At 50.4% G+C, this 12,051-nt stretch overlaps 1 protein-coding gene across 2 annotated transcripts in view; it reads right to left on the bottom strand.

Annotated features, from left to right (window-relative positions):
• The window catches only part of LOC144780842 (fibrous sheath-interacting protein 1-like), a 746,598-nt gene that overhangs the window by 242,892 nt on the left and 491,655 nt on the right, over positions 1–12,051 (bottom strand). For both annotated transcript variants that reach the window (XM_078659336.1, XM_078659337.1), the window contains exon 10: positions 3,786–3,959. In XM_078659336.1, the coding sequence (XP_078515462.1) occupies positions 3,786–3,959 (174 nt within the window). The remainder of the gene's footprint in view (positions 1–3,785; positions 3,960–12,051) is intronic.

Below are 12,051 nucleotides of genomic sequence, written 5' to 3'. Positions count from 1 at the left end.
TAATGCATGGGTGGTGCATGGGTAATAAATGGGTGGTGCATGGGTAATGCATGGGTGGTGCATGGGTGGTGCATGGGTGGTGCATGTGTAATGCATGGGTAATACATGGGTGGTGCATGGGTAATGCATGGGTGGTGCATGGGTAATGCATGGGTGGTGCATGGGTAATGCATGGGTGGTGCATGGGTAATAAATGGGTGGTGCATGGGTAATGCATGGGTAATGCATGGGTGGTGCAAGGGTAATGCATGGGTGGTGCATGAGTAATGCATGGGTGGTGCATGGGTAATAAATGGGTAGACCACCAGGTAATGCATGGGTGGTGCAAGGGTGGTGCATGGGTGGTGCATGGGTGGTGCATGGGTGGTGCATGGGTAATGCATGGGTGGTGCGTGGGTGGTGCATGGGTAATAAATGGGTAGACCACCAGGTAATGCATGGGTGGTGCAAGGGTGGTGCATGGGTGGTGCATGGGTGGTGCATGGGTAATGCATGGGTAATGCATGGGTGGTGCATGGGTAATGCATGGGTGGTGCATGGGTAATGCATGGGTGGTGCATGGGTAATGCATGGGTGGTGCATGGGTAATAAATGGGTGGTGCATGGGTAATAAATGGGTGGTGCATGGGTAATGCATGGGTAATGCATGGGTGGTGCATGGGTAATAAATGGGTGGTGCATGGGTGGTGCATGGGTGGTGCATGGGTGGTGCATGGGTAATGCATGGGTGGTGCATGGGTAATGCATGGGTAATGCATGGGTGGTGCATGGGTAATAAATGGGTGGTGCATGGGTAATAAATGGGTGGTGCATGGGTAATGCATGGGTAATGCATGGGTGGTGCATGGGTAATAAATGGGTGGTGCATGGGTGGTGCATGGGTAATGCATGGGTGTTGCATGGGTAATGCATGGGTAATAAATGGGTGGTGCATGGGTAATGCATGGGTAATGCATGGGTGGTGCATGGGTGGTGCATGGGTAATAAATGGGTGGTGCATGGGTAATGCCTGGGTAATGCATGGGTGGTGCATGGGTAATGCATGGGTGGTGCATGGGTGGTGCATGGGTAATGCATGGGTGGTGCATGGGTGGTGCATGGGTAATAAATGGGTGGTGCATGGGTAATGCATGGGTAATGCATGGGTGGTGCATGGGTAATAAATGGGTGGTGCATGGGTAATAAATGGGTGGTGCATGGGTAATGCATGGGTAATGCATGGGTGGTGCATGGGTAATAAATGGGTGGTGCATGGGTAATGCATGGGTGTTGCATGGGTAATGCATGGGTAATAAATGGGTGGTGCATGGGTAATGCATGGGTGGTGCATGGGTGGTGCATGGGTAATAAATGGGTGGTGCATGGGTAATGCATGGGTAATGCATGGGTGGTGCATGGGTGGTGCATGGGTAATAAATGGGTGGTGCATGGGTAATGCCTGGGTAATGCATGGGTGGTGCATGGGTAATGCATGGGTGGTGCATGGGTAATGCATGGGTGGTGCATGGGTGGTGCATGGGTAATAAATGGGTGGTGCATGGGTAATGCATGGGTGGTGCATGGGTAATAAATGGGTGGTGCATGGGTAATGCATGGGTGGTGCATGGGTAATAAATGGGTGGTGCATGGGTAATGCATGGGTGGTGCATGGGTGGTGCATGGGTAATAAATGGGTGGTGCATGGGTAATGCATGGGTGGTGCATGGGTAATAAATGGGTGGTGCATGGGTGGTGCATGGGTGGTGCATGGGTAATGCATGGGTGGTGCATGGGTAATGCATGGGTGGTGCATGGGTAATAAATAGGTGGTGCATGGGTAATGCATGGGTGGTGCATGGGTGGTGCATGGGTGGTGCATGGGTGGTGCATGGGTAATGCATGGGTGGTGCATGGGTGGTGCATGGGTAATGCATGGGTGGTGCATGGGTGGTGCATGGGTAATGCATGGGTAATGCATGGGTGGTGCATGGGTAATAAATGGGTGGTGCATGGGTAATGCATGGGTGGTGCATGGGTAATGCATGGGTGGTGCATGGGTAATAAATGGGTGGTGCATGGGTAATGCCTGGGTAATGCATGGGTGGTGCATGGGTAATGCATGGGTGGTGCATGGGTGGTGCATGGGTAATGCATGGGTGGTGCATGGGTGGTGCATGGGTAATAAATGGGTGGTGCATGGGTAATGCATGGGTGGTGCATGGGTGGTGCATGGGTAATGCATGGGTAATGCATGGGTGGTGCATGGGTGGTGCATGGGTAATAAATGGGTGGTGCATGGGTAATGCATGGGTGGTGCATGGGTAATGCATGGGTAATGCATGGGTGGTGCATGGGTGGTGCATGGGTAATAAATGGGTGGTGCATGGGTAATGCATGGGTGGTGCATGGGTGGTGCATGGGTGGTGCATGGGTAATAAATGGGTGGTGCATGGGTAATGCATGGGTGGTGCATGAGTAATACATGGGTAATAAATGGGTAGTCCACCAGGTACTGCATGGGTGGTGCACTGGGTGATGGTTGGGTGAAACTTGGGTCCCAAAGAGCGGAGGAGAGCGGCTGCAGGCCATGACTTCAAGAAACAACAGATTGGGTCCCAAAGCGCTTGTTTAGTTAAATGTAAACTGTCCAAGCAGGTTCTATCAAACAGGAGAACAAACTGAGAGGAGTGTGACTGACAAACAGGACTTCTAGAATCAATAGACTGATCCCAAAGAACTGCGGAGGGCGTGGATAAAGAACAGAAAATCAAGAAACACCAGGACGATTGTTAAAGTTTCCCTATATTTTGGCGCTTCAGAGCACATCCGGTACTGGTAGTCGGTATTTGTTTTAAATAAAATGTTCAGGATTCCTATTTTACAGTTTGAGGTGTTTTTCTGCTTTGTGAAAAGTGGCATTCAACAACTAACTCATCTCGTACTATTAACATGTCTCGTACTTTGTTTCCTGGTACATGCAGTATTGTACACACAGTTTATTTGGTGATAGGAGCCCAGTGGCTTGAAGTCCCCAGCTCCCAGCGTGTTAGAACAATATGCGCATGATCAGAACGGTATGTGTAAATTAAATCCCCATTGCAATGAAGGGTACTCTTGGCCCATCAAGCACTAAACCCCACAATTACATCATTCTCACCCTCACCTGAAGTGAGGTCAACCAGCAACTAAGCGCTCAGTCACAAAGACTGACATGTATGAGGTGATGCCGACCACACACTCTGGGAAATCCTCTCCTCCATCTGCCCCACAATTAGAGCTCCACGAATCCAGCGCTTAATTTAAGCTGGTAGCTTCCTGGTGCTCAGCACCGGCACGTTATTGTCAACACCAGCTCCTATAACTGCTGCCACACGGGGGAGCTGTTTATCTAATTTTGCAAGAAGCACAACTACAGTTGTTTAATAATTAAATGTCATCCAAATCAGTAATACCTGCCACCCACAGCTTAAATGGCTTTGACAGGATGCATTAGTCATTTTTATTGTATATTTAAAGTCTGAATTGTCACACTTGTATGAGCGCGATGGTTAGTTGTGATGGGACTGTCATCGGCAGCACTAGTGGGGCAATGGATGGGGAAAGCTGCACTCGCCTCTTCACTGGAGCCCCGGCACTTATGTTTTTACACATTAAGTACTGCATGGATCTTAGTGCTAACAACACGAACCATACACATTGTAAGTTAAGTGAAAGCAGACACGTGTTCAGTTAGAAGACAAAGGAAGCAGCGGCACAGAGTATCAGAAGGGAGCACTGAGGAGTGTAGTAAGGGTTCCGGCACTCACGGGAGTGTTCAGGCTTCGCCCCAGGGCTTCCAGCTCATGGTCGATGTCTCTTAGTCGGGCCTGCTGAAGGCGCTCTTCTTTCGTGAGCCGCAGAACCAGCTCCCCTGGCAGGACGTCCTCCGCGCTCTCAAAGAGTTCTGCTTCCTCATCTCCGTTCATTGGTGAGAAAGAATCCTGAAAGAGATCGACAGGTTTGTGTCAGAACGGACAGAAGCAATCAGAGGAAGCAAAGCAACTGAAGTAAGCTGTGAGAAGAAGCCCAAGAGAGAGCTGTTTCCCGCTCCCTTGGCGTGACTCATTAAAGCCCAGCTCTGCAGCCTCCCATATGCCCCGTGCCTTGCGTGCCTCATTAAAGCTCAGCTCTGCCTCCCAGGCGCCCCGTGCCTTGGCATGCCTCATTAAAGCCCAGATCTGCAGCCTCCCAGACGCCCCATGCCTTGGCATGCCTCATTAAAGCCCAGCTCTGCAGCCTCAGACGCCCCGTGCCTTGGCATGCCTCATTAAAGCCCAGCTCTGCCTCTCAGACGCCCCATGCCTTGACATGTCTCATTAAAGCCCAGCTCTGCAGCCTCCCAGACACCCCATGCCTTGGCATGCCTCATTAAAGCCCAGCTCTGCAGCCTCCCAGACGCCCCGTGCCTTGGCATGCCTCATTAAAGCCCAGCTCTGCAGCCTCCCAGACGCCCCGTGCCTTGGCATGCCTCATTAAAGCCCAGCTCTGCAGCCTCCCAGACGCCCCGTGCCTTGGCATGCCTCATTAAAGCTGAGCTCTGCAGCCTCCCAGACGCCCCGTGCCTTGGCATGCCTCATTAAAGCCCAGCTCTGCAGCCTCCCAGACGCCCCGTGCCTTGGCATGCCTCATTAAAGCTGAGCTCTGCAGCTCCCAGACGCCCCGTGCCTTGACGTGCCTCATTAAAGCCCAGCTCTGCAGCCTCCCAGATGCCCCGTGCCTTGGCATGCATCATTAAAGCCCAGCTCTGCCTCCCAGACGCCCCGTGCCTTGGCATGCCTCATTAAAGCCCAGCTCGGCAGCCTCCCAGACGCCCCGTGCCTTGGCGTGCCTCATTAAAGCCCAGCTCTGCAGCCTCCCAGACGCCCCGTGCCTTGGCGTGCCTCATTAAAGCTCAGCTCAGCAGCCTCTCAGACACCCCGTGCCTTGGCATGCCTCATTAAAGCTCAGCTCAGCAGCCTCCCAGACACCCCGTGCCTTGGCATGCCTCATTAAAGCCCAGCTCGGCAGCCTCCCAGACGCCTCGTGCCTTGCATGCCTCATTAAAGCCCAGCTCTGCAGCCTCAGACGCCCCGTGCCTCGGCGTGCCTCATTAAAGCCCAGCTCAGCTCAGCCTCCCAGACGCCCCGTGCCTTGGCATGCCTCATTAAAGCTCAGCTCTGCAGCCTCCCAGACACCTCGTGCCTCGGCATGCCTCATTAAAGCCCAGCTCTGCAGCCTCCCAGACGCCCCGTGCCTTGCATGCCTCATTAAAGCCCAGCTCAGCCGCCTCCCAGACACCCCGTGGCCCAGTGAAAGGCATCTTAAATGCACAGGTGCATCGCGTCCAAGTCCTCAGTATGCCTGATTATATCACCCTTGAAGGAACCACGCCGGCTCTCCCTCCAAGGCCAGCTGTATCACAGTTCAGGCCACCAGAATTCAGTAGTGAGGGAGCTAAGATCAATGAAAATGTTTTCATACCAACGCAATCTTGGACCGAGTTTGTGTCACAAGGGAGTCGCGTGCATGTGGGCAGCAAATGATACGCATGTCTAGAAGAGAATTGTGTTGTTCCTGCACAACTGTTTTCCAGGCTGTAGAGCTGATGATCCCTCTGTCCATCCACCACTAGAAGCAGCACAGTGCCTTTCACCTAGCAGGGAGTTCCCCTGTGCCCTGTAAGAGCAGTCCAGCCATGTTATAATGGTACTCCAGCTGACCTGACCTTGCCTAAGAAGCAGAGTCCCTTCTTGTGGACTGTATCACACTAGACGCCCGAACATCTTCAGACATAAAATAACATTCGTGAAAAGGATAAGGTCCTCTCCATCTTGGCCCCCAAGATCTGGAAAACAGATCCATCAACCTCAGAGCTGTCTGACCCTACTGCAGTTTAGAAAGTAGCTGATCACTCTCCTCTTCATTGAGCACTAGTCAGAATCCCGGTCAGAGGACACGAGAGCAAGCAGGGGTCACGGGGTCAAACCAAGGTGGTTGTGGGCTTTTATTCCTGATGTCCTGGGGCCCACCCTACCAAGGATCTCGTGCACCTGGGTCAAGCACATCCTTCTACACCTGACTCTCAGTAGCGTAGCACGAGCAGTCAAGCTCCCTCGCAGAGAAGTGTAGATACAGACCAGTGAACACGACTCATAACTCAACGTGTGCGCGGCACACACAATACATCAATGTCCGGTCAAATATCTATTTTATATAAAAGATGTCTTTTATTTCTAATTCTACACATGCAAAGGTAAACAACATTCAATAAGCAATTACAGTCCCCCTTGAGGTAGGCACCCTAGTAGTTGTTAGACCACCCCGGGCTACTAAGTTACCATGTAACAGGTTCTTTTATTCCTCTCTTACATGTGGCAACATCCAGGGAATGTAAACTACTAGGCCCCGTTCATGGGGTTCCCCCCTTGGACTCAGTCAATAAGGTGTAGTCACTATAGAGTCAAATAGGGTTGCAAAAAATCAAAGGCGGATATCCCTGGGGCTGGTAGTCCAGTTCTCAGCGTACCCACTCCAGTGGTTTGAACCCCGTCAGTGGTGCAGTGTGACCCTGGCCCGGATCAGCAAAGTTGGGCTACACGCATTCCTACGCGCAGCTCCTGGCAGGTGCCGGCTTGATCTCCTGAGCCGTGCTTACCAGGGTCCTGGTGACTGGAGTCGCTCCAGCTACAGACATCACTCCGTAAGTCTTTTTCATCCTTGCTTGGGGATGGGGGCAGTATCCTTGCTCGGGCGGAGCTTCAACGATGTCTCCTTGGTTACAAAGCCTTCGTCTTGGTTGTAGCAGTAGTTTCAGGTCGCATGCCACAAGAAAACAAGTTGCTTACCTGTAACTTTAGTTCTCCAGTATTGGAAGCTTTCGTAGATTCACATGCTTGAATCATTCCCCGTCGTCGAGATGGGAGTCCCCGGTATATAAAAATAACAATGCAAAGCCATTACAAACTAGAAACTAGGCCTAGGCGCATTCCAGTTTTGTAACATATTCACCTCTTTTTGTAAAAGAGACCAAATAAAACACACAACCAATCAGATCAGCCTCACTCTGTAGAACCCTCCTGAGAGAATCTCAGACCATCAGATTTTCGTAGCCGTAGTGCTATAGAATAACCATAAAAATGCAGAAGGTTGAGCTTTCTCAGGGGAGGAGGGTGGGTCGCATGTGAATCTATGAAAGCTTCCAATACTGGGAACTAAAGTTACAGGTAAGTAACTTGTTTTCTTATCCAGTATTGGAACTTTCATAGATTCACATGCTTGAATCAGAGTAGCTAGTAGTTATGAGCACATCTTGTCTTCTTATTGTCTTGAAAAACTGTATCTAAAGTACAGAAAAAAGACAGAAATGGAAACCATTTCCTCAATTTTAGATTTGTAAAATATCAAGCCTACATTAAGCCTAATCCTACAGAAAAAGTAAAGAAGTAACAAGAAAACAAAAAGCATCATCAAAGTTTATATGTAGACAATATAGCCAGAAACAATTTATCAAAGAATGTGCAAGGATTTAGGAAAGAAAAGGAAGAAGGGATGAGCGGGAAAGCTAACCGCTAATGAAACAGGTTCCTCAGGACTGCTTGCAACACTGCAGTGTCACTGTCACTGTCCCATTCCCACTCACTTACAATCCTTTATCTAAATACCCGCTCCCTGGTGAAACACCAGATGGATATTTACCTCCTGCTGGACATGGAGAAACCGGACATCCTCCTACTCACTGAAACGTGGCTGAGCCCTGATTCCGCCCCCGATATAATAGCAGCTCTTCCACCTAACTACTATATTATTCACGCAGATCGTGTCTCGGGGAAAGGAGGAGGAGGAGTCCCGGCTATCATCCGCTCAAATCTGGATGTTACCACTCTGACCTGCCTCACGTTAGTAAACACAGACAATCTCGTGTTAAAAATCGCCTTCTCCCACATGACTATAGCATGTGTCCTTCTGTACAGACCCCCAACTTGATGCCATCATTCCCTATGGCCCTGAGCGATCAAGTTGCTAATTTAGCACTTGACCATGCCAGGATTTTTTTAGTAGGTGACCTAAACTATTGGTTTAATGATCCCATGGAAAGCCCTCAATCGGCCGAACTGACTGATCTTATGTCCAATTTAAATTTTAGTCAATTAGTGCTCTCCCCTACCCACTGCAAGGGTCACATCCTAGACCAGGTGTGGACTAATACCACCTGTGTCACAACTCCGTCAATCCTGCCATGTCTTTGGTCAGACCACCGAATTCTTAAATTCAAATTATGTCTCGTCCCCGCTAGAATTATCACACCGGCCACAGGCGGACTAGCCAGAAATTGGAATGCTATGGATAAAACGGCATTCCTACAGTCACTAGCCAAAACCACTCCCCCCTTCATAGTGATATCAATTCTTCGGTATCCACTCTCACAGGCTGGCTACTAGCTGCTAGTGGTCTTTACGCCCCTTACAAAAAAGTCAGATTGGCACGGCGAGCTGATGCCCATAGATGGTTCTCCCCTGACTTAAAATCCAGGAAATTGGCCTTGTGGCAGTTGGAACGCCAATGGCGTCGCGAATATGACCCTGAGTTAAAAATCAAATACACAAGGGCCAGAAAGGAGTATATGAATGCCATTTCCACTGCAAAGGTGGCTTACTTTTCGTCTCGAATCCTTAAATCCTCAAATAGATCGAAGGATATTTTTTCTATTCTCAACGAACTGACGAATTTGGACAAAGTCCGCCCCAAGATAACTCCTACCCAGTCTCTCTGTGACTCACTTAACACTTACTTCAGTGAGAAAATAGTAGACATCAAAGCTAGCATCCCCCAGCCTGCGATCCCAATCACTATCGGTATGGCAATCAAGAAGGGCCCGGACACTCTTAGTAGCTTCCCGCCCATAACCCAGGATCAATTTCTGGAACTACTAACAAGAGTCAAATCCGGTGCCCCCTCGGACAGCTGCCCCCGCCCTACATCCTGAAAGAGTGTTTCTCCGCTTTCCCGGCCCCTGCTCTTACACTCTTGAATGACTCCCTGACTTCCGGCCTAGTTCCTCTAGCGTTTAAGGAAGCCATAGTCATTCCGCTTCTGAAAAAATCCGGGGCTGACCCAGCCTGTAAGGCTAACTACCGGCCCATCTCTCTGTTGCCCTATTTGGCAAAAGTCCTGGAGGCCCACGTAGCTAAATGCCTCTCTAACTTCCTCGAGGAGTCCTGCTGCTTTGATCCCCATCAGGTAGGATTCCGGCCGGCACATTCAACAGAGGCAGTGGTAACCACAGTCCTGGATACGGTGCGGCGCAGATAGACGTTCTCCGTAGGCGCTGGTGCTCCTGGATTTGTCGGCCGCATTCGACACGGTCGATCACAACATGTTGATCGACCATGTTGAACAGGCCGGCATACGGGACACGGCGGCCTGCTGGTTGAGGTCCTTTTTGGAGAACCGCACTCAAGCAGTACGTCTTGGAGACCTTGCTGGTGCCAAACAGTCCATTACATTTTGAATCAGCCGAGGTGGCATGCAACGACTCCTCTACTCAAGAAACTGCACTGGCTCCCTGTCACCCAACGCTGCGCCTTTAAAACAGGATGTATGATTTTCAAATCCTGGTACTGCAAAAGTCCCAAATTCATTGATCAACTCATTACTAAGTACGTACCATCTCGCAACCTCCGCTCTTCCCATCAGGGCCTCCTCAGACGCTTCCTTTTAAACTCAAGCGCTCTGGTGGCCGCAGGTTTGCAACTCTTGCTCCCCGCTTGTGGAACACCTTCCCTCTCGAGATTGGGACCTGTCGGGACCTCCTCTCATTTCGGAAAGCCTTGAAGACCTGGCTCTACAGACAAGCATACCAATAAACTCTTCACTCCTCATCCATGTTATGTTACTGCTGATCTCAGCGCCAAGAAACCAATCGGTGTTCGTGCGCTTAACAAATGCCTTATTAACATAAGATAAATGTGCGTCGAAGAATCCAAGCAGTCATGTCTGGTGAAGGGATGGATGCTCTGCAGGTGTCCCGGAGAGAGACCCCAGCAAAGATGGCCGTAGAGGAAGAGACTGCCCTCGCAGAGTGAGCACGAACCTCTCCCGCCAGGGATGCCGGCGACACGGACCAGTCACTCCTCCCCAGCAGAGTCCCTTCCACTTCGGGAGCCCATCACCCCCGCGGACAGCTCCATGTGGTAAACAAACCCTCCGGCGATGGCATCCACTTTATTATGACGGGCCTCTTTTATAAAACGAGGAACTTGTTTTACATCAACCGGAGTTTACCCGAATATCGATTCACTGTAAGCAAATGTGCAATTGTACAAATATAGTTCCCTGCACCATATTGTATCCTGCTTCTTGGCGCTACCAGTGTTACCGAGATAGAAGGGCGATGACAAACGGATCAGCCCAAGATCACACATTGCGAGGACGCAGAAACGTTGAAATACAATCCAGCCCGTCGCTTTCCACCGCCGTCTCCGCACTCGTCGCCGCCAGGTGACATCAGATGCGAGTATCACCTGGACAGCACTTCTCCTATCGATACTGCAAGTGTGAAGGGGGCGTACAGGGCAGGGGCATACTTGGAAGACCACAAGCGCTTGAACCCACTAGACTATCCGAACACCTCTCTTTTGCGAGAGACGCCCCACAAATATAAAGTGTTTTCATGATTTACATTTTTCATTTCTTTTTCATTCATTTCATTTTCAATGATTTACATTTCAAAATAATGAGATTAGATGTAAGAATATGGATGCCACGGACAGATGAGGCAGCGAACGGAATGGTGGGGAATGGCATCATTTGGACCGAAGGGAGAGAAGCAGGTAGATATGGCTGGAATATTAGGAAGGGGCACACGAATTTAAGAAAATCCCGCAGATGATAAATACGTTAGATGCAGGCGCCATGGGGGCGACATGGGGGCGACATGGGGCGACATGGGGGCGACATGGGGACGACATGGGGGCGCCATGGGGGCGCCATGGGGGGCGACATGGGGTTGTTGGGGTGGAGGGGCTTCTGAACCTTCCAGCATGTCTTGGCCCAGGAGGGCGCGGACCGCCGCGTGTCTTCTGCCCGCATTGCAAATATTTCTATCCAACACCTTCCCTAGTGTCCACGGGGACTGGAGTTGGAATAGAAAATTATACTTACCACTATCCAGCACCTCTAAGCGCTATGCGCTGTAAAGGTTTGCGATGTAAAAACAGCGTTGTAAAGGCAGGCGTTGTAATAGCCTGCGTTGTAACGTCATACATCCACTGTTAAGGCAGTGCAGAGGGTTAATGATGAAGGAAAACAGGCTCAGATGTATAAGTATAACCTGGCAGCACGCCTCCTTTCAGACTCCCTTAGAATCACACAGGTGTAATAGTGGCAGTGGCGTAGCTTCATTGGTGCAGCAAGTGCAGTGACACCAAGCCCAGAAGCCTGAGGGTTCCGTCAACACCGATTGTTGCTTTTTATTTATATTGCCTACAACATCCAGACGGCCCGTGTCCTTTCTTGCTCTAGTTGCAAACACAACAATGATGGACAGAATGTGGATCAATGTCACACATTCACCCCAGTCCAAAGATCTGGGCCCAAATCCATCGTTTTTCCACTCCACACCACCCTGGGTTAGACAATGGCGATATGCAAATCAGCGCTGACCCTGTGCCCCATGGGAACAGTCCAGTCCGAACTACAAAAGCCATGTCCTTCCCAGAACGGAAACAAGCATCCGAGGACCGGCCCGGTTTCGAGGTAACACCTCTCTTCAGCCCGGCTAGCTTGATTCCAGTGGTGTGGAGTGCCTGGGACTCACGTCTGGGGTGAATGTGTGACATTGATCCACATTCTGTCCATCATTGTTGTGTTTGCAGTTACCGCTCTAAGTGTACTGGGGATGCTCAGACGTGAGTCCCAGGCACTCCACACCACTGGAATCAAGCTAGCCAAGGATTTCATCAGATCATTCTCCTATTGTACTTGAGATAGGTGTGGATCTATCCAAACCCAGACACTTCAATTTTACATTTGATAGGAAGTTGGTGACAAATAGCG

Source organism: Lissotriton helveticus, chromosome 9 (assembly GCF_964261635.1).
Source record: "Lissotriton helveticus chromosome 9, aLisHel1.1, whole genome shotgun sequence".
Lineage (NCBI taxonomy): Eukaryota > Metazoa > Chordata > Amphibia > Caudata > Salamandridae > Lissotriton > Lissotriton helveticus.
This window is presented reverse-complemented; position numbering and strand designations above follow the sequence as displayed.